This window comes from Myotis yumanensis, unplaced genomic scaffold (genome assembly GCF_028538775.1).
Source record: "Myotis yumanensis isolate MYYU_CA2020_CCGP unplaced genomic scaffold, mMyoYum1.0.hap1 SCAF_10, whole genome shotgun sequence".
Classification (NCBI taxonomy): Eukaryota; Metazoa; Chordata; class Mammalia; order Chiroptera; family Vespertilionidae; genus Myotis; species Myotis yumanensis.
Window position 1 is genome coordinate 69,092,215 of NW_027223761.1, and position 27,512 is coordinate 69,119,726.

Consider the following 27,512-nt stretch of genomic DNA (forward strand, 5'->3'; position numbering starts at 1 on the left):
GCCAAGAGGTAGACTTCTCAGTTTTCAGTGAGTCCTTCATGTGGACAACATTTCTCAAGACCTGCCCTCAAACCAACCCATTAGCAGACAGTAATTTATTAAATCCGTTACTTCCTCAACTGAGCTTTTATTGAGGGACAGATATGCTCCAGGTCGCATGTGAGGTAGCAGGAGACAGGGGAACCCTCCTTGAGGAACCTACAGTCATGTAACAATTTGCTGTCATACAAGGAACAAAGCACTCCAAGAGCTGAGAAAAGGGAGCCTGATATTTTCTCGGCTAGGAGGTTTGGTGGGTCAGAACATTTTTCATCAAAAACGGTACTACTTGAGCTAGATATTGAAAAAGAAGGAACTGGGGAAGAGGAACCGGGCAAGAGAGGATTGTAAGATCGAACGCAGGAAATTGCATGAATGTGCAGAGTGGAGCTTAGAAGTCACTGGGGACCAGTGGAGGGGGTGGTGGTGGGAGGGGTGGTGGTGAGTGATGGAGCTGGAAAGACAGAAAGGGCTAGATTGTGAAAGGCCTTCTGTGCCTCCAGCTCTGGACTGAAGGGATTAGGGGAAAACTTTTTTTAAATATATATATATTTCTTTTCTTTATTGATTTCAGAGAGGAAGGGAGGAGAGAGAGATAGAAACATCAATGATGAGAGAGAATCATTGATCAGCTGCCTCCTGCACGCCTCCCACTGGGGATCGAGCCCGCAACTCAGGCATGTGCCCTTGGCCGGAATCGAACCTGGGACTCGTCAGTCCGCAGGCTGACGCTCTATCCACTGAGCCAAGCCGGCTAGGGCTAGGGGAAAGCTTTTAAAACTGGGAATGGCATGATCCAATCTAGGTTGTGTAAGATGGTGCTGAGGCAGCCGTGGGATACAGCAGCAAGGTCTGCCCTAGGTGGTCTTGATCCCAAGCTGTGGGTCACTGGGGCCCAAGCATGTGGACTTCACATACACATGGCTGAAGGCTTCCAAACTGGGAAGGAGCCCATAGCCTAATACCCTAAACCAGGGGTGGGCAAACTTTTTGACTCGAGGGCCACAATGGGTTCTTAAACTGGACCGGAGGGCCGGAACAAAAGCATGGATGGAGTGTTTGTGTGAACTAATATAAATTCAAAGTAAACAACATTACATAAAAGGGTACGGTGCCCTAAACACTCCCTGATGATGGACCCCATTACCTTCCTCCGAGGGCTTCATGCTGACAGGTGGGGGGCCCTGGGAGAGAGGCCTGTTCACACTGCGCCTGCAGATTCCCACTGTGGAGCCAGCCCAGCTGCAGAGCAGAGCATCCTCTCCTCTCTCCCCTGAGTGAGTTGCCTCCTCTGTGGGCCCATGGACCATCAGAACAGTGTCCCCCTACTTAACCATGAGTAAAACTTGCCATTTGGTGGTGGTTGGGGGGCAAGGAGAGGGACTGCTGTGTTTCAAAATGGCATCAACAGAAAAGCAATATTAAAAGAATGAGGAGGTTGTTTAGTGAGGCTTGAAGAGGCTACAGGTGTTTCCTCCAGCAAGTGAGAATTAGTGACCCCATGGGGATAGCATTTCCCGTGAGCAGGGCCCATGGCAGACCGAGTCCCCGCTCACATCCTGGTGGTGTAGAAGCCTGGAGGGGGGACCACAGCAAACCCAGAGTTTTCCATGGGGAACTTTGGGGCTCCTCGTTTGTGTGGGGACACAGAGGACTGGACACACATCGCACACAGGTCGCCCTCATTCACCCTTTCCCACTCACCACACGTCACAGCACACTCTGGCCACGTCGGAAGGGCCATGGCCTCGTGCGCCCGCGGGTTGTTCAGGTCCAGCTGGCGGCTCCGGCCAGCGGTCTGCAGCTGGCGGGCTCCGAGGGTGCGGGTGGGTGACAGGTGGGTGACAGGCAGCCTCCTGAGGACGCGGCGGGGCCTGGCGGGGGGAGGATGTGATGACGCTGTGCCTGTGCCGCTGCGCAGCGGGAACCCGGCCTTTAAAAAGCTGAGGAAGCGGCCCTGAGCAGGCAGTGGCTACACTGGAGGAAAGCACACCCAGGTCTCACATTAAAGAAGCCAAACTGTCTGCTTCAAAGAAAAAAGGCAACATCCTGTCACAGGCCATGCTCTGGCAAAAATGTAAGTGCTGTGCCTGTCGCTGTCAGAGCCCCATCAGCGTGAGTAGGGGCGGGGGGCTCACCAGTTAGCCTGAAACTGGGAGGTGGTGGTAGTGAAATGGGGGGCGGGGGAGGGGAACAGGGTCTGGGGTCCCACCCAGGAGCGCAGGGAGGAAGGAGGTGGGTGAGACAGAGCCCGTGGAGAAAGCACCCTGTCAGGGTGATCAGGGTGATGCTGATTTTCCAGGTTGGAGGGGAACGAACTACTGTTCCCAGGTGGGAAGGCTGTGGTCCCTCGGCTGCTGGGCATGAATCACTGCGCGGAAGAAAGGGCGGTTTATGATTCACAAAAACAAAAGTCAAATGTGATATTGGTTTGGGGCAGGGAGGGGAAAGCCAGGGAGGTCTTTGCATGACTTTATTTTATAAACAGCTGCTCTGTAGCCCACGGTTCAGTTCCGTGGGCCCGCTGCTCTCTGACTCGCTTAGCCTCTGCCAGGCAGGTGTGGTTTGTATCTGTGGACGCCGGGCGGACAGGGGAGGTGGGCTTTGTCACCCGTGACTTTATCTCTTCACTGTCCTGCCTCTTGTCATTCTTCCCGTTCTGTGGCAAGGCGGGTGCAAAAGGACAGCAGGTTTATCTGTTACCTTTATGTTTATCCCTGGAGTCGGATGGAACAATTGTGAACTTTATTTTCCATTATGTGGGACTGAACGGAGACTCGTGTTATTAATAATTGAAATCATACAGAGATTATCTACAACATTTCTTTCTTGAAATAAGAAAGTCAACTCAGTGGCCGCATGCGAGTTGAACCTTATTGGGGCTCAGATCTGGACTTCCTCAAGAAAGAAGTATTACTAAAAAATGGCTCTATCGATCATTTTAAAATGCTTTTTCATGAATTCAGGCATGCTCTACCTCAAGCAAACTTAATATAAGAAAATCTAGATTTACAGAAAAAGATAAATTAGGGAGTGTATTTATTTTACCAAAGATATTCTATTGGAGCCCTTAAAGGTCTGAAAATATACCTTCATTGATTAAAACATAACTTACAATCCCTTTATCACCAATTCATTATTCCTGTATTTCTTGTGTAAACTCCCTGGAATTGAGCTGGTTAATGTGTAATATGGAGGAGTGACTTCAAAATCTCTCAGATCATGAAGTCTCATCATTGTTGGATATTGGCAAGATGCATTTTTTTTTTAAATAAAAAGAAATGAATTCTAATTTGGGTTTGAGAGTCATGGAATCCTTCCAAGAGAGTTGGGGATATTCTAGTATGGGTGGTGTGTAACTGCTACCAGAGGAGGATTGGCCAGCCCCCTGGGCATGCCTATGGCCAAGGGTGGGTGGGCATCACTGCCTCTACTGGGAGCTGCTGTGGGTCCCTACACCCTGACACTCAGAGCTGAGTCAGTGGGGGTCTATGTGAGCCCCCTGGAGGGACTTCTGCTTTGATTCTTATCTACTCAGAGCAAGGCACTCTTCTTTTATTTGTAATTTTTAGGGTTATCCATGTAAAATGGGGCACAGGTAATAGCCATTCTGCAGCGGCCCCCTGAGTAAGCTGAGATGCTGTGGAAATGATGTTGATTGCCCGGGTTTTGCTTCAGTGTCTGAGACAGGGACTGCTTCTTGCATTCATATTCTCCCCTCTTGGTTACACACTACATTTCTCCTTCTTTAATTCCTCCTAAGAGACTAGAAGTTTTATAATATGGGACGCTAGAGGAATGTGGTCTGCTCATACCCTGGAGGTCAAATCAGGGACCACAAAACCCCATCCTTAGGGAGACCGCGCTATAAGCTCATCAGTGGAATAACTGGGCAAACTTTCTCCATGACAGAGGCACATAGTGAAGATTCTCTCTCATTGTCCTCTGGCACCTTAAAGGGACTTAGGGAAGGCCCCAGGCACCAGAGCCATGCTCTTACCCTGGATCCAAGTAAGGCCCTTGTCTAGGGCACTGAGGGCACCTAGGTGACTAAGCCCTGTGGGAAAACCAGTAAAAACAGGGCAGCATGTGTCAGCCCACTTCGAATCACCTGGTGGAAGGGCAGGGTTTGAAATCAGACACCAAGAGTGCTGAAAAGGCACTTTCTTTTTTCAGAAAACATCCTGGAGGCATGAGCTGAAATGACTGTGCTATGAGGTTCTGGAAAGGGTTAAGAAAACATTCACTTTGTAATTGCTGCCTCCTCCCTACCTGGCCCATGACCCTTGTTTGTGGACTAAATATGAACATGGGCTTTAGTTCAGATCAGCTCAGAACTGCTGGCACATAGACATGGAAATCTTCAAGCCTCATTCATGGACTTGAGCTCTGCTTGACTGATCAATTGGATAAAGTAGTCACTCAACCTGCAAATTCTCCCCCTGGCTTCTGCACTTGGTCCTGCAGGCTCCGTGCAGAGGTGAAGCACTAACATCCACCCCAACAAGAAGCCCTTGTTCAGGCCATTTACTAACAGTCAGTGAGCGGAAACGGCAGGAGAGGAGCGATGGAGTGAGATGAGTCTGGGGTTGAAAATCGGCTCTTCAACCGAATTATCTCACCTTATATTCTTAAAAGCCTAGCAAATGGGGGCTCTAATCACCACCTTACAAGGTTTTTGTCAGAGCTAAATGAATGTCGTCAAGTCTCCTGATAAGTAATGATAGTGATGAGCGAGCCCTTTCCTCCTGCGACACCTCCGCAGACCCATCTCGAGTGATCAGGGTTGCTGCAGATTCCTTCATGCCCTGTCCTTCCCCACAGTTTGATTAGAATGGTTAAAAGGGCACAAAATATTCTTGAGTGATAGGATCTTACAATTAGTTTTCCAAGGCTCTGTCTAACTCAGGGGTCTGCACGCAATGGCCGGTGTGCTAAATATGTTCCAACACATCTGTTTTTGTAAACACAATTTTACAGGAGCACATCCGCATCTATTCGTTTACATGCTGTATGGGCTGCTTTTGTTACAACAGGAGAGTTGAGTAGTTGCCACAGGGATCATCTGGCCTGCAAAGCCTAAAAAAGTTTGCTGACCTCAGGTCTAAGCTAATTTGGGTAGTTCTTTTGGTATTCACTTCCTTAGGTCACTCAATATCCTGGGCTTGCACAAAGCCAACACCAATGGAGACAAAGCTTGCAGTCAATTGATAAAATGAGTTGGGCAATGCCTGAATTAGATCTGGTTGACTTCCTCTTTAAAAGCAATGAGATTGTGTATAATGAACTCAATACCACCTATAGAAAATGAATATATTGAACAACTTTTTTTTTTTTTTTTTTTTTTTTACTCTTGTTACTTGTGTAGGGTAAGACCCATGTGATGATGAAAGGCAGGCCTGAGTGATTGTTTTTGAATTGTCTGGTTGTCTTGATGTCCCATAGACTTAGCTTTGACATTTCTTTGCTGTGGTGCTCAAGGAGGCACCTTAGGAACGGGGAATAGTTACATCAAATTTTATGGTATGGATGTGCCTTTGCTTTTCGACAACTGGAACAGGGCAGAGGTTCAGCGGACAGATAAATTAAGGTCTCAAAATTCTCATTAACATAGACCTCCGGATTTACTCCAGGTTTCCTATAATGGCCAACTCTTTTGAGGCAGTTAAAAATGCAGTCATGCCCTGGCCGGTTTGGCTAGTGTATAGAGCATCGGCCTGTGGACTGAAGGGTCCCAGGTTCGATTCCGGTCAAGGGCTTGTACCTTGGTTGCAGGCACATTCCCTGTGGGGGGTGTGCAGGAGGCAGCTGATCAATGTTTCTCTCTCATTGATGTTTCTAACTCTCTATCCCTCTCCCTTCCTCTCTGTAAAAAATCAATAAAATATATTTTAAAAAATATATAAAAATGCAGTCAAAGATAAGAAAAATCTATAACATACATACACTTTTTGGAACTCTTTCTCCTGTGTAAGTTCAGGCAAACTTACAACAAGAAGTAATTTAGGTCTGTGGAGTGCCTCTAAATATTTCTATTCTGTTATCATCTTTTCTTACTTAATAAGCCTAATAAGCACCTTTATTTCTTATCAAGTTTATTGATTGATTCAGTGGTTTTCTTGATAAGGGCAAGTAGGGTCTAAAAGACACACCGGGATTCAATAAGTGACACACAGGTACTCAGCACACAGATTAATTGGTAAAAGAGCAGATGATTTTCAAGGTGGGAACTTTACTTTGTTTTCTCTATATTTACAAAAAAAAAAATGCCAACTTTGTCTCCCTCTATACCCAGAAAGTCCCTGAGTCAGAGATTGTGAAAGCTTTCTTCCAGTTCAAAGCTGCAAATCTGTTCTGTTGTGAGGATCAAAAAAGAACCAAGGTCATCTACAATTATTAGCTAAATATCTGGATATTTAAGTCAATTCATTAGAAGTCCTGATTATTTTTGCTTTTAAGCTTTTCAAAGTAAAGGTTTAGGTTTTATTTTTTTCCTCTGACTTATTTCTAAAGTTTATTTTCCCACGCAATCAAGATATCCATCAATTTCTCATTTTGAGCCAACCAAACCAAAGTTGGCCAATTGATTCTGATCATTAACATAATTTTCGCCTTTCTGATATATTTAGCAACATTCCAGTTTTTGCATTTTTATAGAACAACTGCTTGATCAGAGTGGGCCTGCCTGGGATGGAGAGGCCTTCTCTGAACCCTGTGGTCCTGGTTGTATGAAGCTGTGGATGAAGCTTCAGGCACAACACGTGATCCTACTTTTGAGTCCATGGGTAGTAAGTGTGGGGCTTAGGCAAGCCACCTCGTTGCTCTGGGTCTCCCGTGTTCCTGCTGTAAAATGGCCTCACATTTCCCTGTTCAGGGAAAAGAGGTTGACCTTGACTGAACTCCTTTTCCAGCTCTAATTGCTGAGCTTTCATGGGTGCTTATAAGAAATCAATATATGCTTTCAAACACAAGTCCCTAGTTTAACAAAAAGGATTCTTGCATCTGCTTGGAGCAGTGCTTTTCAACCTTGGCTACACATCGGAATGCTCCGGGAGATTTAAGAAATACTGATGCCTGGGTCCCAACCGGAGGTCCTCTTTAAATTGCCCCAGGCATTCAATTTTCAGATGCCTCCCAGGTGATTCTAACGGGTGGTCAATGTGAAAACGCCTGACCTGGAGGTTGAAATTGATGACTTCCAATACACTTTTGCTCAGTGTACTGCTGAGAGCAGAAAATGTTCAATCCTTTTCATGGGGGCAAATATCAGCTATGGGGCACTGAGTACTTATTTGATGCTGTGCAGAGTACCAGATGTTCTGTTGGATCACTCTGGATTAGATTTGGTTGCTAGTGAAGGGACTTGAAGCAATATGGATTGAAATAAGACAGTGGTGTACATTCTCTCACATGAAAGAAGTTGCAGTGGGCTGGGCAGGACTGTATGGAGTCTCTACAGTGCCCACAGGGTCCCCGGCTACTTCTGTCATCCTGGCCTGTTTTCCTTCACATGGGGCTTTTATCCTCAAGATTGCTTCATAGTTGCCACTGTAGCTCTAGCCATCACATCTGTGTTTGGAGAAGTAAGAAGAAGAAAAGGGAAAGGCAAAAAAAAAAAAAAAAAGCATACCTCTCTATCATTGCCCCTCCCCCAACACGCAAAACATGTGAATCAGACCCCGAATATTGTCTTGCTAAGCTGTCCCATCTCCTTGTTCTGCTTCTTGTCTCACACGCAGGGCTTAGGTAAAAGCACAGGCCACCTTCCATGTTAGACAAAGAACCAATGGCAAACAAAAATAAAAAATTGCAGCACCTGGCAGATGTCTGTTCATGTCTTAAAAACTTAATTTTGAGGGGGGAGGAGGGAAGATGTTTTCATTAAACATAAACAAAGAAGGATTCCTATCAAGATATATAAAGAACACTTTCAAATCAATGAAAAATTTAAGTTACAGTCAATTACAAATTAGTAAGATGATCTAATAAAAATTGCAAGAAATTTGAAAAGGTACTTCGTAAAATGGACAATAATTATATAACACTATATTAATTCCAGTAAAATAGAAAGTAAAATAATAAATGAGATTTCTCTTCACATTCACCAAAATGCTTAAAAATAAAAATTTTCATTCTCAGCGCGGCTGCATTAAAAAATAAATAAAATAAATAAAATTTTTGATCATTTAAGTTTAGTAGGAATGTGGATCAAACATTCCTCCAAACATTTTAGAAAACATATTGGCATTATTAACTAAACTTGAACATAACATATAATCTGGCAGTATCTACCAGAAATTCATTAGTGTGTATAAGAAGAATACACATATACAATACTATTGATAGCATCATTAATCACAATAGCTAAAAACCAATAACCACACAAATAGCCATCCAGTCTAAATAATAAGTCAATGAAACACTAGCAACAATAAAAACGTTAACTGTAACTGCATGTAAAAATATAAGCGAATCCGACAGTTTTAGCCAAATAATGCCAAAACAAGCAATTATTTACTGGGTTATTCTCTTTATGTAAAGTTAAAAATAAAAAAAAACCCGAATCTACAATGTTAGAAACCATGCTTCTTATAAGCTTTGGAGAGGCAAGAGAGGAACGTTTGGGAGGGAATATGAAGGAAACGTCTGGGATTCTCAGTATTCTGTTCCTTGAACTATTTATCTAGTTAATAATAATTTATTGAATTCCATATACATTTTAATGTACTTTTCTGTGTATATGTTTATATTGATATGGTAAAAAATTGAAAAGGATGTTTGATGCACTTTAGGATAAAGAAAAATGGAAATAGATGTAAATGCCCTTCAATATATTGAAAACTTATTTTTGATGCCTGTGTTTCAGCTCACCTTTTGAAGGAAATGAGGCCTATGCCTGCTGCTATACCTCCTCTGTGGGGCTCTTTGCAGATATTTTAGCTGCAGTGCAGGGCAGAAAAAGGAGAGAAGACCAAGAATCTCCCCAGAATAACCCAGCCCGCCTGTTTTTGTGGACAGCACTAACGGGAAGTCCTGTGTGGCAGTCTGTGCTGGGGGCCAAGGCTTCCTTCTCCTTGCACGTCTCCTTTTTTCTGAACTGATCAGACTTCAGAAGAGTCAGGGTATCCCTTCGTGTGTGTGTGTGTGTGTGTGTAGGTGTGGGTGTAGCTGTGGGTGTGGAAAACAAGGCGTAGGGCAGGGGTCCTCAAACTTTTTAAACAGGGGGCCAGTTCACTGTCCCTCAGACCGTTGGCGGGCCGGACTATAGTTAAAAAAAAAACAAACTATGAACAAATTCCTATGCACACTGCACATATCTTATTTTGAAGTAAAAAAACAAAACGGGAACAAATACAATATTTGTATTTGCATGTGGCCCGCGGGCCGTAGTTTGAGGACCCCTGGCGTAGGGCGTAGGGTTTAATTTTGAATTAGAGAGCGACATCTTTGTTCATTCTTTGCCTTCAGTGGTTTACAGTTGGCCTCTGGGGCAGGCAGACCTGAATTTGAACCCTAGATTTATGCCTTATTAATGTATGATACCGGCAAGTCCATTTGCCTGCTCTGTGGCCATTTCCTTACATATATGGTGGGAATACGGTTCTTCACAGGGTGTGATAGGTGCTCACTACAGCGGCTGGCATTAAGTCAATACTCAATAAATATTAGTTACTATTGTTATTTTCCCATTCCTTCTCACTTTTACCTCTGAGGACAAAGGTGATGCAACTAATTCTAGGTTATAGTTGTGTGTCCTCTTGAGTTCTGCACTTCTTGTGAAATAGCAGGACACGCCTTTCCGTGTAATTCATGGGGAGGTTAGTCACCAGGGCTAATGGTTAAGTGGGCCATTCTGTGACCAGACTTAGAACTTGAACCACAATTTCCTAGCAACCCTGCACGGTGTGGTGGTGAAGGCTGGTACTGATTGGCAAGCTTGTATTTGTTTTTATTTTAGGAGATTGAACTGAGGTGTTTATAATCTAGCTACAAGGAGGACGACACTTGAGTATGCAAAAAATAGCACAAATGATACCGAAAAATGAAACAGCAATGTGCTGCCTCTTTTCTTAGTAATGGTTTCATTAGTATCGCTTTCTGGGAAGAGCACGTAGCCAAAGCATTGCGAACCAGAATCATTCTCAGACCAGGTGTTGGGACCAAAAAGGATCTAACCACACGTAGATGAAGCTGAATTACTTTTCAGTCCTCTGGAAAAAAAATCATAGATTTAATTGGAAGAGAGAAAGAGTCCAAAGATTGTCATAACTCTACAGAACTGAAAAATGCTGGGGAGATGGAAAAGAAAGGAAAAAAGGGAGGCAAGGGGATAAAAAAAATAGGAGCAAGTTTTAGTGCAGAATGAAAAGCAAGATCAATTCAGGAAAGAAAGGTGTACAAGGAAAATCAGCCATCTCTTTATCATCCCATGCATGCATGCATGCATCTATCCAATCATATAATTATTTCTAAATAGAGAATTCAACTAATAAAATAAATTACCTTCAGCAGGAGGGAAGCGAAGATGGAATTAAGGAAGGTACCACAGAGCATATAGCATTGGATATGAAGCCCCAGGAATAAATGATAATCAGCTTGGCCGCTGGTTGAGCATCAACATATGAACCAGGTGGTCGAGGTTCAGTTCCCGGTTAGGGCACATGCCCGGGTCCTGGGCTCGGTCCCTAGTGGTGGGGTGTGCGGGAGGCAACTGGTCAATGATTCTCTCTCATCATTGATGTTTTTGTCTTTCTCTCCTCTCCTTTCCTCTCTCTGAGATTAATAAAAATATGTTGAAAGAAAAAAAGAATAAATGATTATTAGACTATTTGCATAGATGCTGTGAGTAAGAAGGCATCTTAGGACATAAAGTGTGGGAAGAAAATCAGAGAATATCTAGGTTGGTATCTACAACATTTTTGCCATAAATTGCTTTATTTAAACGAAATCTACTGCAGAGCTCCAATACAAAAATAAAAATGAAGAAGCTTTGTGGGGACATCAGAGCTCAGATTGCTCATTCACTCCTCTGCTCCCTTCTCTTTATTGGCAACTACAGGCACCTTTGCTATATTCAGGGTTCTTTAAGCTACACAGATTGACAGCTCTGATCTCAACCAATCCTCCACTCCTTCAGCAAGATCCCTAACAGCTGGTCACAGGTCCTTGGTTACTTCCAGGGTAAGGACCTCATTCCTAGAGAAAAGTGAGTCACTGTGAAACGTGTTAAATTGATCTCCATGAAGCGTTGAAGCTGCAAAGATCATGTTTTCAGTCTATGTGGGTATCTTGTGAATTAGGAGGGGAATACATTCCTCAAAGACTGACCTGGTGACTTCTTTCCCAGGCTTCATATTCTTTTTTTTCTTTTTTTTAAAAAATATATTTTCATTGATCTCAGAGAGTAAGGGAGAGGGAGAGAGAGAAAGAAACATCAATAATGAGAGAGAATCATTGATTGGCTACCTCCTGCATACCCCCTACTGGGGCATGTGCCCTTGATCAGAATAGAACCCAGGACCCTTCAGTCCGCAGGCTGATGATCTATCCACTGAGCCAAACCGGCGAGGGCCCAGGCTTCATATTCTAACAACTTCTCCAATGTCCTTCACAGGGGAATCCCCCCAAATCATGTGGACATTGGTTAGTAAACCAGAGACCTAGCAAAAAAGCTCATCTTGACTGGCAATTATATCTCACATCATGAATCAATGATCAGAGCTGCTTTCACTTACATAGGCTGTACCCCAAGCTACCACGAGCTGGGGTTGGACCCAAAATGTACAGCTGATGTTGAGTTTGAAGAGTCCTTCCTCCAAGGAAATGGTTCATATCTGAGGGTCTCGGGAAAAGTTTATTTCTTTTGAAAGAATCTCTTTGGTTTTGCCCTGGTAGGGTGGCTCAGTTGGTTGGATCACTGTCCCATGTACCAAACATATTTCGGTTTTTATTCCAGGTCAGGGCACATACCTAGGTTACGGGTGTGATCTTTGGTTGGGATGCATATGGGAGGCAGCTGATCGATATTTCTCTCTCTCCTTCTCCCTTCCCCTCTCTCTAAAAATCAATTAAAAAAAACAACAACACATCCTCAGGTGAGAATTAAAAAAAGCATCTTTTTAGTCCCCAAAATTCCAAACTAGTTGTTGTTTAAAATCAAGGGACAAGCAGTTGAATTTCCTCTCCTCTAGCTGCCTAACCATCAGTTTTTCTTGTTCTATATCAGACTGGCAATGCTAGATTCATGGTATAGGTCTTGATCTAACAAGGAAAGAAGTATCAGTCCCCTCTGTTCCACCTCCTCACTCAGGTGCTGCCTTACTATAAAATTCAGGTGGGCACCTTGGGTTGGTTCACCCCCTGATATGGTCTTATGCTCTCAGTATGAGTCCTTTCTTCCCTTTGTTTGATCCCTGCTGTTGTTGATAAGCTGATATGTCAGCCAGAAGTATGCCTTGCCCTAACAGATGACAAAAGTCCCTTCTCTAACCACTGAAGAGCCCTTTGAAGAGGAGTCCATGACTATGGCCTTAACCATGGCTATGTCCCTATCCTTTTGTAGAGACATACAGGTTCCTTGAGGGACCACACCTGATGTCAGGACAAGGACATGCCATCCCATCATTCTTTGCTACTTAAAAACCTCTAATATGCTTCATCTTGGGGTCATCCTTTAAAAGCTCAAACCTGCCACAAATTTAATCCTCTGGTGGCTTCTGAAGAAAGAAGTCCTTCTGCTTAGCTTATGGTAACTTTACAAGAGGCCAATGTCAGGATTTTGATGTCTCCTGTCCAGGCTTTTTTGTATTTGAAAGTGAGGTATTTGACCAGTTTCTCTATAGCATCATTGGCCTCCCCCTGCATCTTAAGCAGGGCTGTCCTGCTACTTGGGGACATCAGGCCCAGGTATCTGAGGGATGATTTCTAGGAGAACAATGAAGGCAGGTTGCAGCAGGCTTTGCTGGCAGCAGAAGGCCCTGAATGTATTGAGGATAGAGACATTCAGTATCAGGATATAGCAGGAGAGGGGCAAGTTAGAGCCACTCTTCTTTGGTGAGTGATGGACCATGGAGATCAAAGGAGAATCAGCCACTTGTTGAGCACCTATTATGTACTGGGTCTTTAACTGTGTTAATTTTACATATTCTTCATGATAATCCCATGAGGTGGATATTACCTCATTTTGAAAATGGGGAAACTGAGGCACATGCCGGTTAAGTGATTTGCCAAGAGTTGCACAGTGATAACCTATGTAGTAGCCATTCCAAACTATGTCTCCTTGAGTCCCAAACTATATTTTACCACTTCTCAATGTCAAGGATTTTAGGTTTGCATTAGATGCTTTTTCCCTCCCAACTGAAATACATACACCCTTAGATGGAGGTGGGCTCTGATTCATTGATGGTAGTGGCAGTGTGGATCAGAAGCCCCTGAAAATTTGAATTTCAGGATATTTGAGACTCAGTATAGAACCTCTGAAGCCAGCTGATTTCCATCTTCAAAGCTGAGTTCCTAGAAATGGTCTTCCCCAGTGGGCTAATCAGGAGAGGATAGGGGCAGCTGGTGGAAACATCTTTGGGTTCATCCAGGATCCCTAGGCTGGGGAAGGACCCTGAACATTTGGGGCTACTTTGTATATCTTGATGTGGCTGAGCCTGGCCCCAAAGCAGTCTCTCTGCATTGGTGCCAGAACAATCATGCTTCTTCCTCTTTGTGCAGCCGGAACACTTCAACTCTGAAGCAGACGCAGCTCTGTCATAGTTCGTAACTCTAGGTTTGCAATTATTTGACTAAGTCTATATATCACACTAGACTAGACAGTAAGCTCCATGATAGCAAGGACATAGTTGCCTCTGCTCAGCAAGTACTTGTCCAGTGAATGCTCTGCCAGAGGTCTTCTGGACTTGCCCCCACCCTGGGACGCGATGCATCTGAGATGGGAGCCCTTTCTGCTCTGGTGACGCCAGTTTCTGTAAAAGGCGACAGATGCAGCTGGGTTCTCAGGTGGACCTATCCACTGTCATTTCAGTCGAAAATACCAAAAATAAAACTTTGCGGGGAATTGTTTGGGTCTCTCAGTTCTCGTCACTGCTCATGTGAGCAGACTGCCGGTAAGCTTCTCATGGACTATTCTCTTCTCTTTAGCCTGGGAACCACCATTTCTTGACCATCAAGGAAGACTGAATCTGGGTGGTCCAAGCCCACACTCCAACTGGAGGGAGGAGGGTTAGAATTGGACAGGGGACCATTTGAGGACGGACCTCCAGTATTACCCAAAGAAATCAACATGACTTGCCTGGGTAAGGAGGAAGCAGGCAGTGAAGCAGAAATGGACTGTGTTTGGAATCACAGGTCCTGGGTTTAGTTGATGACACTGTTATTTATTTAAATCCTTGGGGAAGTCACTCAACATCTCTGAGCATCACTTTCCTCACCAGTAAGACAGAAGTTAAGAGGGACACCTCCCCAGCCTGTTTCAGAAGCTGTGGTGAGACCTCACATGGAATCATTTGTGTCAAAGGCTTTTTGGGGGCACACAACATCACAAAGGTGAGTGTGGTTATTTCTGAGTTCCTGGGAATTAAGGTCATGACCCGGAAACACATAGCCCCTTGGCATGCATTCACTCAACATACACGCGCCTCCATAGAGAAGGGACATTACACTGACACTGTCTCTGGGAGGAGAGAGCAGAGGGCAGCAGCCTTCCCTGTCTTCTGGGTCTACAGGAGCTCTGGAAGGAGGATGGGTGCATGGTATGAAAGGCGCTGAGAGCTCCTGGAGCAAGGGCGCCTCAGTAGCGGTGCATGTGAGGAAAGAGTCTGAAGACTAGCACTACAGGCCTTTTGGCTGACCCTGTCCAAGGTCATGCATGTGGTGGCACATTCAGAATATTTGGGACAATCCTTGTAATCCTGAGGCTGCAGAGTGGGGACACCTCAGGCAGGAGCTTGGTGGGTGAGAGGGGGCTGTGGGTAAACGGGCTCTCTCTGCAAGCCTAACAATTTGAGAGGAGTGCAATCCTGGGTGAACAGTTCTGGCTGGCTCTGGCTTCCTTCCTACAGGGATCACTTGACTCAGAGATCCTTTTTGTCTGGGGCTCTGTGGTTCGGAGACTGAACAATCCTCTGCAGTCACCGCAAACGTACTTGAGGAGCCTCCTCTGGCTCCTCTTATCCGCGTGTTCCCTGTCGGTCCTTTTGGCCTGCTTAAAGCTCTGGGGAAATTCTAGGTGTCTGTGGTTCTCCCTAGTCTTTCCCAGTGACCCACCCATGTTGATCAGTGAGCTCTTTGGGGGTAGATGAGAATATGCCTCTTACAATGGGGATACAGGGAGGGCAAGCACCCTCCCTTTCTCCAATCAGAACCAAGAAACATGAAGACATCATGACTTACTCCTCTTTGGTCGTCCCAGTAGTCTTACAAGCAACATCAAACTTCAGTTGCGGTTCCACTTTCTCATGTGTTTGGAGCACCTTCCTTAAAACCACCTTTCCGCCCTCTGCCTGGGTGTTATCCAGATTGCAAGAATATAGAGTGTTGATATTTCCTGGCTGCAGGGGCCTCTCAGTTCAAATATAGTGAATAGAAAGCCCACATTGACATGCATATGAGATCTCTTTGTTGGCCTACATTAAAAAAAAAAAAAAGTAAACTACAATCTAGTGTAAATTGGGTGGGAAAAACTTTTTTGTAGCGTATCAAGTCTAATTCTGGCCAAAGCCCAAGTTCTTTCTTCCTGTTTGGAAAAAAATCAGCCATTGTCCATGAATGGAAAGAACAAATTTGAAAACTTTGACACTCAGACCTTCACTATAAGAAGAACACTCCTGTTAGTGTTTCAATCAAGGATCTGAATAATCCTTTAGCCAACCCGAGCTACGCTTTCCCAGGAGTCCTCAGCTTGTTTTGGGCCTAGAACACAAACAAGCTTCTTTACATTAAGGTGAGAAGTGTCAGCAACAGTTTCTGCCTTTGCTTCCAGGTAGAAGCTAGGGCAAGTTCGTTGGCCCTAGGCTTGGATTCCTATTGTTCAATTATTTGAGTTTGGTTTGCTACATGTAAAGGGGAAATTATTTGTATTTCTTCTTAATGGGTCTTTTTATAAAAACAATACTGAAGATTCAGCAGCAAAAGAGAAAAATATTTACTGTGGTTGCTTGGAGTGATTAATAGTGCATCACGTGTGTTTCTGAAGGAGGGTTTTGTCTTTCAAAATGCCCTTGTGTTCAAATGCTGCTGCCTTGAGGTTCAACCAGTCCGTTGGGAACGGAAAGTGGTTTCAGAGAGTGAGAGTGTCAAGTTGGGTGGGATAGGCTCCTCTTCCTGGCCCCCTGGTGAGGAACACGTGGGCTTATTCTGAATCCCACCCAGCCCTTAGAGCAGCAGTCCCAAAAGGTGCCTGCTCCAATGGCTTTTGGGAAATCCGTCACAGCACAGTGGCTGGGAGGGAGGAGAGACTTCTTTCAAGAGCCTCTTGAAGGCTGTTCTAGGGAACACCTGTCTGAAGAGGGCTCTTTGAAAACCTCCTAGAGGAGAAGTTACAGGGACCAGTTACAGGGTATGGGCTCTGCTCAGAGCCATTAGGAGGGACTTACCTCCTTAGCCCAGCAGTTTCCTCGCTTTGGCATAGATGCAGTTTGCATGGGGTCACTAAATAAACAAGTGCTGACAATTTTGCATATTTCCTCAGTGGCATTTATTATGCCTTCATCCAGGCACTGGAGGGCCCTGTTTATTTAAATCAGGAGAATCCACATGTCCCCTACGCCTGGTGCAGAGCAAGCATAGTGCCTACATGCAGCCAGAGCGCAGTCTGAGGAGACCCGTCGGCTTGAAGTTGTCATGGTCCCTGCTCCGCAGCGGAACAGCAGCTGCACGACTCTTATTTTTGTGATGTGGGGCATGTCCGGGTGTGTGGCAGGGGGAACTGAAATGTCTCTGCTGACTTTTTATACCTTCAGATTTTTTTCATTGCTCTTTTTGGAAAAGGGAAGCCCTTATTGGGGCGAATTCATAGGTTTTTCTGTAAATGAGTTTTGTGTGTTCCCCACCCCCCACCCCCAGACTCCACTGGTGACTGATTTCCCGTGGTGGAAAGGCAGGATGGCTGAAGTTCTCCTGAAAAAGGAGATTCCCAAAGAGGCCAAGAAGCTTGTGTTTAGGTGAAAAGATTTTCCCCAGTGATGGATATGTGGACGCCCGCGGGAGACCTGAAGGGCCTTCAGAGCACAGGACACGTGGTGAGAAAGCTTCAGGCTTTGAGGGTGTACGACCTGGAGCTGCAGTTTGATCAGGGGAAATTTAAAGTTTCTGGTCAACTCTACTTTGGGAAATTGGATTTTCATCTTCTGTGTAACCTCATTTCAATCTCCTGTTTAATTTTCTTTGGCTTTTCTTTTATTTATTAATTATTATTATTATTTTAAGAAATTATTTTTAATAATCTTACATTTTTCTTTTAAATATTCTGGTTTGGTTTTATTAAAGCTAGTTCGATGCAAAGATCCAGAAGCCCCAAGGCAAGGCAACCATGATTTCAGACAACCTGTTTCTCCTCTTCCAAACTTGTATTCGTGGGCTCATGTCTCATGCTGGTGGCAGTAGGGATTACAGTGTTTATGGTGGCATTAGAAATGTTTATTGTTACAAAGGTCAGTGTGAAATGCACCAACTGCAAGTTTTCACCTTGCAAATACACTTGGCTGTCGGGATCCTGTGGGAATTGTCTTGAGGCTGCAGATTCTGATATTTCCCGGTCACTTTGCGAAGATACTCTCAGAAGCACCGTCGCATGGCCTCCTACCTGCGGTCAGTTACAGGGATCTTTGGCAGCTGCTGGTGGTGGACTCATGGGTGGGCAGTCAGGAGCTCCCTGGGAGCCGTGGGAGTTCTGCGACTGCAATAGTTACTGCTCTCCATATGGTGGTTGTGCCAGGGCACACCTGTTGACACTGTGGGTTCCAGGAACTCCAGACATCAGAGGGTGATGCCCTCTGCTCATAGCACCTCCCCCAAGCTCTCTTTGTTCATTGATTCAAAAACAACAGGAGGCAGGAAGCCTTTGCTTGACAAGGTCCTCGAAATGCCCAGCTGGTCACTTTGCAGCCAAGGGTTAGAGGTGGCCATTCCTGGGAGATAGTGGGATCCGGCATGTTCTCAGGGTCTCGGTTCTTCCTCAGAAATGTACATGCAAATCAGGCGGGGTGGAGGGTTAGCTATAGACCTTTCTTTGATCCGGTCTGAGAAGTGTGCCTGTGGTTCAAGTCTTTCTTGTCCCCCAACTAGAGTGTGACCACAGTGCTCAGACCCCCAAACAACCCTGTGCCCAGAGTTTTTTCTGAAGGCAGAATGCCTGAGGCTGCACTTTGCGCTTAAGAATAGCTGGAAACCCAGTGAGAGACAAGTTTAGGCTGAGGGATGAACAAAGCTGATGTGGCGAGGGTGGCCGTGAGAGTGAGTAAGCAGAGTGTGGGAGGACAGGTGTCCTCTTCTCTGAGCTGTCAGGCCACACCTGGGGTCTGTGGTCAGCACTGGGCATCGCCCGTCATAAGGGGAAGTGAAAGTGGAACTTGCGCAGGAGTAATGCGAGTAGAAAGATGGTTTGAAGGGATTCAAAACACGTCTTTAAGAAATAGCTGAAGACACTGTACAGGGGACCTGGTATCTGTCTACAGATGCTGGGAAGGGCTGCTACTATTACTGCTACTCATGAATATACAGGGTGGGGCAAAAGTAGGCTTACAGTTGTTCATATGGAAAATAATGTAATGATTAATAAAAAATAATACAGGAACAAGCTCTGTGTTTTTGCACACTCACAACTGTAAGCCTACTTTTGTCCCACGCTGTATGAGCTCACATTGACTTGGTGCTTACTCAGTGCAAGCTCTATTCTAAGTATTTACATGTAAATTCTCAAATTACCCTGCAAAGTACACACCGTCATCATTATCTTCTTTTTACAGATAAGGACACTATTAATGGATTATAAATTGTGAGTTTCATTGGAAGGCAATGCAAGGAAAAGTGGTGTTTTGTTACCATATTTTTTTGTTTTGTTTTTTTAATATACTTTTACTAATTTCAGAGAGGAAGAGAGAGGGAAAGAGAGATAGAAATGTCAACGATGAGAGAGACTCATTGATTGGTTACATCCTGCATGCCCCCCACTGGGCATCGAGGCCAGGCATGTGCCCTGAACCAGTGATCTCTTGGTTCCTAAGTCGATGCTCAACAGCTGAGCCACACCAGCCAGGCAAAAATAGCATGTTTTTAACATCTACTATATGCTGGATATGGTTTGGGGAGTTTCCCATGTATTATTTTCGTTAAATCTTCACAACTATTGTGTGAGACAGGAGTTATAATCTCTATTTCACAGATGAGAAAATTGAGGCCCAGGGCGGTTAAATAAATCATCTGAATACAGGCATTTTTGGTTCTCAGGCCCATTTTCACTGCTACTTAGAACAAATGTGATGGCGCACAGGTGGTCCTGGGGCACAGGTAGCAGGCGGGCTCCCTTTGGTATGCTCCCCCGTTTCAGGCTGAATTCACAGTTGTGAATGTTTCATTCATGCTCGTCTCTCCCGCTGGACTGCGAGATGCTTGTGAGTAGCGGCCACACCTATCTTCTTCCATGCTGCATTCCTAGTGCCTAGGGACATCTGGAAGAATGAATGAATACCGGTAGAGATCCCTTGCTATGACAGCGCAAATCAAAAAGAGGGTAACTCATGTCCTATCAGGATGTTGGAGGAAGTTTCTTGTATTGCATCAAGGAATGAATTATTAGTGGTTCTCACCTCGGTACAGTTTCCGAATCACCTGAGGGATTTTTATAAGTCCTAGGATTCCTAGGCCAACATTAAATCCCCAGAACCAGACTGTCCAGGTGCAGGGCCTGGGTACCTGTACTTTGCATTGTGACTTGGCCAGGTCCAAAAGCCCCCATGAATGCATCTGAGTTTGGGGTTCTCTGACTCCACGTCATGTGTTCCTGGGGCTCTGAGACATCCCTTCCCACCACTTCCTGTTGCCTTCTCCACCTGCTGAGCCCCGAGCCCAGGCCATGTGTGTGCCTGGAGCACAGATGGAGGTCTGGTGCTGAGTCGGGCACGGGAGCTTATCAGCTGGGTATTTACCGAGCAAAGTTCAACCCGGGCAGTGCTGCGGATCCGGATTTAACAGATACCCAGGCTTCCGGGCTTTTGATTCAGAGCCCGGTCCCTATGGCCCTTATCAGTGGATGATAATGAGTTCCAAGGGCCAGTGCTGCATGTCACCCTGGGCTGTGGACTGTTGGGGCAGGCAGATGGTCACTGCCCAGTGAGGGCTGCTGCGGACTTGTTCAGCCAGGACAGAAAGAGCCCTGTTGAGCTTCACACTTTAGTTTCCTGGCTTTGATGACAAAAGGCAGAGGGGACCTTCTCTCCGCAGCAAGCCTAGAGACCCAGGCACATGGGTCACCATTGGATATTTGTCATGTATCCCTGGAGCCATGGGGAAAGTGGGAACCGTTTGCTCCAGCCTATTCTAAAGGCCCAGGAGAGGGGAAGGGAAGATGATTGACAGACAGCACATTTTAAATTATCACCCAATCAATGACTCAGCAAATAACTTACTAAGCTTATTATGAATATGCCACTTAGGAAGGTTTAGAGAAATAAGGTACAATATCTGACCTTGAGAAGTTTAGAAACTAGTTAGGGGCATTAGAAATTTACACCGAAAAAGATAACTAATTATTACATAGCAGACTAAAAATGTATTGAATGCTTACCCTGCATCTGATTTTATACTAAGCATATTCTATGCTTCCCATTTACTATGTCAATGATTCCTTATAACATTCCTTTAATAGGAAATTGTAGGGTCAGAAGCACAGAGAGGTATAGTAACTTGCCCAGGATCACACAGCTCGTGAATGTCACAGAGGAAGGTTTAGAGGCCTGTGCCATCTGACTCAGAGTCCCTGCTCTAACTGTCGTCCTCTGCTGCCCCCTGTGATGAATACTAACCAGGTCTGGACGGGCTTGAGAGGCAGTAGGATGAAACAAGTTCTGTGGGCTGCAGGGGTTGGCCAGGAACGGTGCACCAGTCTTGGTTAGGAAGAACCAAGGGGCTGAGAAAAGTGAGAGGGAATCCCGACCATGTGACATCTCAAGCGAAGATGAAGCGGTGAGACAGGCAAAGAACATGTGGAGAAGTCTAGGTAGACCTGGCTGGGGTCAGGGTTTATGTCACAGGCAGCGTGCACAGGGTTGGAGAAATGGATCACCCATTGGCATCACCCTCTGGGGCCCTTTCAGTCTAGACGACGGGGCTCGGTATTAATCGTCTGGGTGGAGGGGAGCCACAGGGGGCTGGGGCAGGAGGAGTGACAATACGGGAGAAATATGCTAGGAAGTCTCATGAGGCCCTCTGCGCTCAGACACCGCTTAGGTGAGCAGGCAGAGCCTTGAGGAGAGAGGCACTTTGAGGTGGAACTTGACCGAGAAGGGAGATGAGCCTCAGGGACACTGTTTCCACAGCCACAGCGCCAGATCAAGCCCCGGCCCCGGCCCGGCCGTACCAGGGCGTCCGTGTGAAGGAGCCAGTGAAGGAACTGCTGAGGCGGAAACGTGGCCATGCCAGCAGCGGGGCGGCGGTGACACCAACCGCGGTGAGGGGGCCGCGGGGGCCGGTGTGCGTGGGGGTGGGATGGGAGAGGTGGGGCAGGAGTGTGCTTCCTTGCCCCATGGGATGCTCGTGGGGCACGAAGGCAACCCTAGCCATGGTTGTGGCTGCCGGAGAATGGACTTAGGGTAGAACAGGTTGGTGGGTTCATGAAATGGGATGAGGGATGCGGGCTGGCTGGCCGGCCCACTGAACGAAGCTAAGGCCTGAGTGAGTGAATGGCTCCCACATCCTGGTGCGAGTTGATCCCTCTACCCCCAGGAAGAGGGCAATACCAGTTCCCCAAGGGCACAGCCTTCTTGCTAAATGGAAACAGGAATCCCTCAAAAGTGTCAGTGGGGGTGGTTGGGATGGGGGCACGTATTTTGTTCTAACAAGGCTGATTCTCCCCTATACGCTCCTGCCCTGGGGCCCTCGGGGCAAATTTCCTGCAGGGGGCGAGTTGGAGATGGCTGAACACTGACCCTGGTCTTCTTCCCCCCCAGGTGGTGCTGCCCCATCAGCCCCTGGCCACATACACCACAGTGGGTAAGCGCTCCCCACAGCCCTGGCCTCCTCCAGGCCCCACATCTGGCGGCCCTGCAGCTCTGTCATTTCCTTCTTCCCACAGGTCCTTCCTGCCTTGACATGGAGGTCGCTGCCTCCACCGTGACGGAGGAGGGGGCCCTGTGTGCCGGCTGGCTCTCTCAGCCTGCCCCTGCCACCCTCCAGCCCCTGGCCCCTTGGACACCCTACACTGAGTATGTGTCCCATGAAGCTGTCAGCTGCCCTTACTCAGCTGACATGTATGTGCAGCCGGTGTGCCCCAGCTACACTGTCGTGGGGCCCTCCTCTGTGCTGACCTACGCCTCCCAGCCACTCATCACTAATGTCACGGTATGTCACTCAAAGGTGGGGCTGAACCAACCCATGTCTAGGGCACTCTTCCAATTTTAGTATATGTGCTGCCGAAGCGAGCACTAGGGCACTCTTTTAGAACATGGCTGGCTTCCTGATTCTTGATCTCTCTTGTTACCGATTCTCAGGATAATTAGGTCACCTAAACACCTCCTCCTGGGAGGACTGCTCGCATTCCCATTGACCTAAAATATCCTCCACAAAGAAGGCTATGGCCTCCCTTGCCATGCCCAATGCTCCTCAGGGTTGGGATGTCTGCTTCTCTGTCCTGAAGCATCCCTGCTGCCCTGTAAGCAGAGAATAGGTTACCACGTGAGAACTTGATGGGGTCTCCTGCCACAGCCAGACTTTTCTTTCTATTCAGATAAGTGAATGGGTGATCACTCACTTAACAATGGGATTTACCAGAGATTGCTAGGTGGAGCAATAGATGATACACGTTGTCAGAAAAGTGTACTTTTGATGGAATCTGACCCACCTGTAGGTCAGATTTTTTGAATTATGCCTCTAGTGTCAGATGGCCTGGATTCAAATCCCTGGCCCTGGGCTAAGTGACTTAATTTCTCTGAGCCTTGGTGTCCTCATCTGTAAAATGGGAATACTAACAAGAGAGTTGATGTCAGGATCAATAGGATGATGCCTGTAGAGGTCTCAGCATAGTTCCTGGGCTTAGCATAGTTCCTGGCATACAGAAAGCGCTTGATTAATGCCAGTTTTTATAATTGTCTCAAAGTCGACCAACAGCATTAACCAAGGGCTGCCTTCAAGTGCCCAATAGGAAAGGAATGGCCTGTACCCAGGAATGAAGGAAGGAATAGAAATAGTTTTATGTGAATGGTACCCATTTGATCAAAGACCTGGGAATCCCCCAAATGTTCAAGAGGAGAAAAGTCCTCTGGTTACAATTGTGTCCAGCTTTAGTCCCAAGAAAACGGGAGGTGGACTTGGGGCCTCATGAGTAGTTGTAGAGCCCACCTTGATGACGAAGCTTGCTTTGTTTCTCTAAGACCCCTGCATTTCCCTCAAGGGTTAAGTGTTATCCTGATGCCCCTGCCCTTCAAGTCTCATCCAGGCATGGCCTGCAGGAGCGAGCCCTCCTACCCCATGCTCATCTGATTACCCAGCAAACCGGTTCTGGGGCCTGGATGGTGGTGGATAGAAAGGAGTTAATTCAACACCTTTCCCAGGCAACTAACTCATTTGCATATCAGAGTGCTTGGGGTGGGAGTGGGGGTGGCAGATTTAATGGTTCCCAACCATTTCATGACCAAGGATTCTTTTCATTATTTATCCTTTCATCATTCCCACCTCCTGCTTTGAAAGTTTCTGTGTATCAAACAAGCTATATTTATTAAGAAATAATTTATTTGTTTTGCCACTTTGTAAATTGACTCATCAAAGCTGGTTAGAGCTACCCAGTGGGCACTCTTGATCAGCAGGAGATAAGATCTGTTATGGAACTGGGTTGCTGTAATTCTATCCCTGAGCAAAATAACCTGCAGTTGTAGTAGACCTGCACAGGTTTATAACTCAAAAATGAAGGGTTTCCTTTGGATTTTTGGAATACTGAAAATAATAAGCCCTTGCTGGGAAGCCAGAAGGCCTCTGAGACCCTTTCCAGCTCCATCATTCCATAGGAAAAAGCCCTTAAGCTTTACTACTTAATCTGTGGTCCCTGGACCAGCCACATGGGCATCAGCTGGGATCTGATTAGACCTGCAGAATCCAGGCTCCACCCCTGACCTCCTGTACTGGAACCTCTGTTATAACAAGGTCTCTAGGTCATTGAAATAAGCTCTTCCTAAATAATTATAATAACTTAGTCTCAAAAACATGGTGGCAACCGGAGAGAAATATGACAGGGAAGGCAGGAGTGGTAGAGGGAGACTTTGGCCTGTCACACATCATTCCATGCAGACACATTCCTCTTCCGTCTGCTTCCTCAGTGATGGGAGATAGTAGGAATACAGGCTCTGTCTGTCTAGGAGGCTTGACCTGGGTTTGTAGGGTGGTCCTGTGCAGGTGAGGGGCATTGTTTGCAGAGTCCCTGGGACCGTGGCCTTGGTGTTTAGAGGTCTCTGCAATGGCCCTAGGGGCCCAGCTGACACATAGAAGATGATGAGGTCATGAGAGGTGAGTGAGCTGTGTTCTGTTAGCCCAAGGGGACCTCAGAGTGCTGCTGCTGCTGTGTGGAGTGAGGACTGTCTTCATTTGTGGGTAGCACTGTGCCACCTTTGTGATACAGCTACTATGCTATGCGGCAGGCTTATTGCTTAGCATAGAGTATTTTCATTGATTTTAGCATTTCTGAAGTTGGGTTGCATTTTATATTCAATGAAATAGGCTTCTAATGTAGCATGAGCAAGGACTTGGAGCTAGTGAGTCACAGAGTAAGGGATACAGCCTGTGTGAGCCTCTCTTGTCAGGGAGGCTTTGAGTCGGTGCAGGTGGAGCCCCCTGGAGTGAGACAGCAGGAAAGAGCCTAGTTGAAGGGAAACAGACCCCCTAGAGGACAAGGGTGGCAGTGAATCCTCCAGGGTTCTAACCCTCGGTCCTGTGTCTCCCCCATTGCAGACGAGAAGTGCCACCACACCCACAGTGGGCCCCCAGCTGGAGGGCCCAGAGCACCAGGCACCGCTCACCTACTTCCCGTGGCCTCAGCCCCTGTCCACGCTGCCCACCTCTACCCTGCAGTACCAGCCTCCGGCCCCAGCTCTGCCCGGGCCCCAGTTTGTCCAGCTCCCCATCTCCATCCCTGAGCCAGTCCTTCAGGACATGGAAGACCCCAGGAGAGCCATCAGTTCCCTGACCATCGACAAGCTGCTATTGGAGGAAGAGGATAGCGATGCCTACGCGCTCAACCACACGCTCTCCGTGGAAGGCTTTTAGGGCTGGCTCCCACCTGAGAATCCTGCTCCCTGCACCTGGGATCGGACCTCAGATTTCTATCTGTATGGAGCAGCCATTTCTTAACTACACTTTTTACCCCAGAATAGAATTGCAAATTGACATCCTTCCTCTCTCCCTCCTTCTCTCCTTCTTTGTTTCCTTCCCTTCTTTCATTCCTCTCTTCCTCTCCCTTTCTCATCCCCTCCCCCCATTTCTGTTCCTTTTGGGGAAGGAATGCTAAGGATTTTAGAGGGAATATTTGATGGCATGTGCTGCAGATCTGTGGTCTGGGTGGTTTCATTTCTGCCGTGTTTCTTTCCCGGAGACCACCCTTCTTGGGGTGTTCACTACTTCTAGAGCTGCCCTCTGTCATTTTGAAATGTATGGGGTGCCCTGTGGAAAATGGCCCTGCCAGCACCTTCGAGGCCAGGCCCAGTGCCACAGTTCTTGAGCCCTGAGTTCCCACAGTTGCTCCTCTGTATAGCCATTCTCAGCATTGGCCAGATTTACAGTCTGCACAGCAAGGTCTCGAGGCCTAGGGCCCAGGGGGTGGGGGAGACAAAGCAACACCAGCCCTGATAGGTGTGACCCTGTTGTTTCAACATTGTCCTGTGCACCAAGGGGTTCCCAGTTTGATGACTGGTCAGGGCACATGCCCCGGTTTCAAGTTCAGTCTCGGTCAGGGTGGGTACTGGAGGCAGCTGATGGATGTTGTCTTTTTCTCTCTCTTTACCTTTCTCTCTCTCTCTCTCACTCAAATCAATAAAAACATTTTTTTTTTTTTTTTAAAAAGGGATGCCAGAGCGGGTTGGGGCATGGTCAGAGGGACAGAGGAGGGATGGGTACATGGTGTGTGTATATGGGGTGTGTGTATGTGGGATGGGAGGGGGATGTGAGGGGAGGGGAAGGTCGGGTTTTACGGGATAGTAGAAGAGTTGAGGAATGGTTTCACTCCAGATTAGTTGGTGATTAAGAATAAACTTAAGAAAACTTGTCTTACGTGGTTTTGCTACTTTCTTTGAGGAAACTTGCAAGGAAAGCTGAGCTCTTATAAACAGGAAGAGGGTTGTGTCTGGCTGCTTCTTCCATCAGACCCTCTGTGGTGCTGTGTGGAGGCCCAGACCCACTGAAGTGGCGACTGCATCCTGGTTTAGTGCTGTCACATGTGCTTCTGTAGTGTCCTAAAAGCCTCCAGAAGCCACCGACATGTGGAGCCAAGTCCTCTTCCCGGAGCACCGTGCTTCCTGGGAGCCTCTGCAGCCTCGGCCAGAGGACCATTAGATTTCATTTTCTTTTTTTGTTGTTGTTTTTTGTTTGTTTGTTTTTAGCTGGAGAAACATCAGATTCACTGGGGCCTGCGAACAGTTGTCACTGGGAGTGCTCAGCTCCTGACAGTGGCTGTGTGCTTGGGGACCTGGCACATCTGTCCGCTAATGACATCATTGTCACTGTTAGGCAGACACATCAGTTGGTGGAATCCATTTAGAAATAATGGACTTTTCTGGGAAATGACAGTTTCTTTGACACCCCCATTTAAAATGAAAACTGGAGAAAGTTGCCTTTAAAAAAATTTTTTTTCTGCTTTGGGTTTACTATGACCCACATTTTTCAGTATCTGAGTAAAATCCCAGTACAAATATCTTGAGTTATTTTTATTCAGACCTAATTTTAAATGTAGAAGCTTAGGTAGCATTTTAGATGATGAAATTCCATCTTTGTTGCTAGTGATGTAGGGCCTGGTGATCATTAAGTACCTTGGTTTCTTATAGAAAACACTATGCAAGATTTTTCAGCTCACTGTTTGAGAATTTGACGGGGTGCAGAAGCAATCTCCATAAGGGAGTATAAATTGGCAAAAACTGGCAAAGAAATAAAGTATTTCACGTATTTAAATGGTGTCCATTTTATTGTTGAGGTAAAACGTTTTGATTGCAGTAGCCCATCCAGGTTTCTTCCTGGTTGTTTTCTGCTAAAATGGAAACATTTGCAATAAAGACTTGCTCAGA

The 27,512-nt window shown here is 46.3% G+C and overlaps 1 protein-coding gene across 2 annotated transcripts; it reads left to right on the plus strand.

Moving 5' to 3' along the window:
- The first annotated feature begins 2,009 nt into the window (after positions 1-2,009).
- POU2AF1 (POU class 2 homeobox associating factor 1) lies at positions 2,010-27,512 on the plus strand. Of its 2 annotated transcripts, none has more exons than XM_070425949.1 (5): positions 2,010-2,116; positions 21,576-21,706; positions 22,206-22,248; positions 22,331-22,596; positions 25,192-27,512. In XM_070425949.1, exons 1-5 carry the CDS (start codon positions 2,101-2,103, stop codon positions 25,504-25,506), a joined length of 771 nt encoding a protein of 256 aa, XP_070282050.1. In that variant the 5' UTR covers positions 2,010-2,100; the 3' UTR covers positions 25,507-27,512. The 2 variants fall into 2 exon arrangements, with proteins under 2 accessions (XP_070282050.1, XP_070282049.1); XM_070425948.1 differs by lacking the exon at positions 2,010-2,116 and adding an exon at positions 17,514-17,850.

Excerpts from the sequence above, each read along its gene's own strand:
- POU2AF1 (XM_070425948.1), top strand. The coding sequence starts at position 17,631 with ATGCTGGTGGCAGTAGGGATTACAGTGTTTATGGTGGCATTAGAAATG. Across the intron at positions 17,851-21,575 it reads CGCATGGCCTCCTACCTGCG|CCACAGCGCCAGATCAAGCC; the intron begins GTCAGTTACAGG and ends CTGTTTCCACAG. Across the intron at positions 21,707-22,205 it reads CGGCGGTGACACCAACCGCG|GTGGTGCTGCCCCATCAGCC; the intron begins GTGAGGGGGCCG and ends CTTCCCCCCCAG.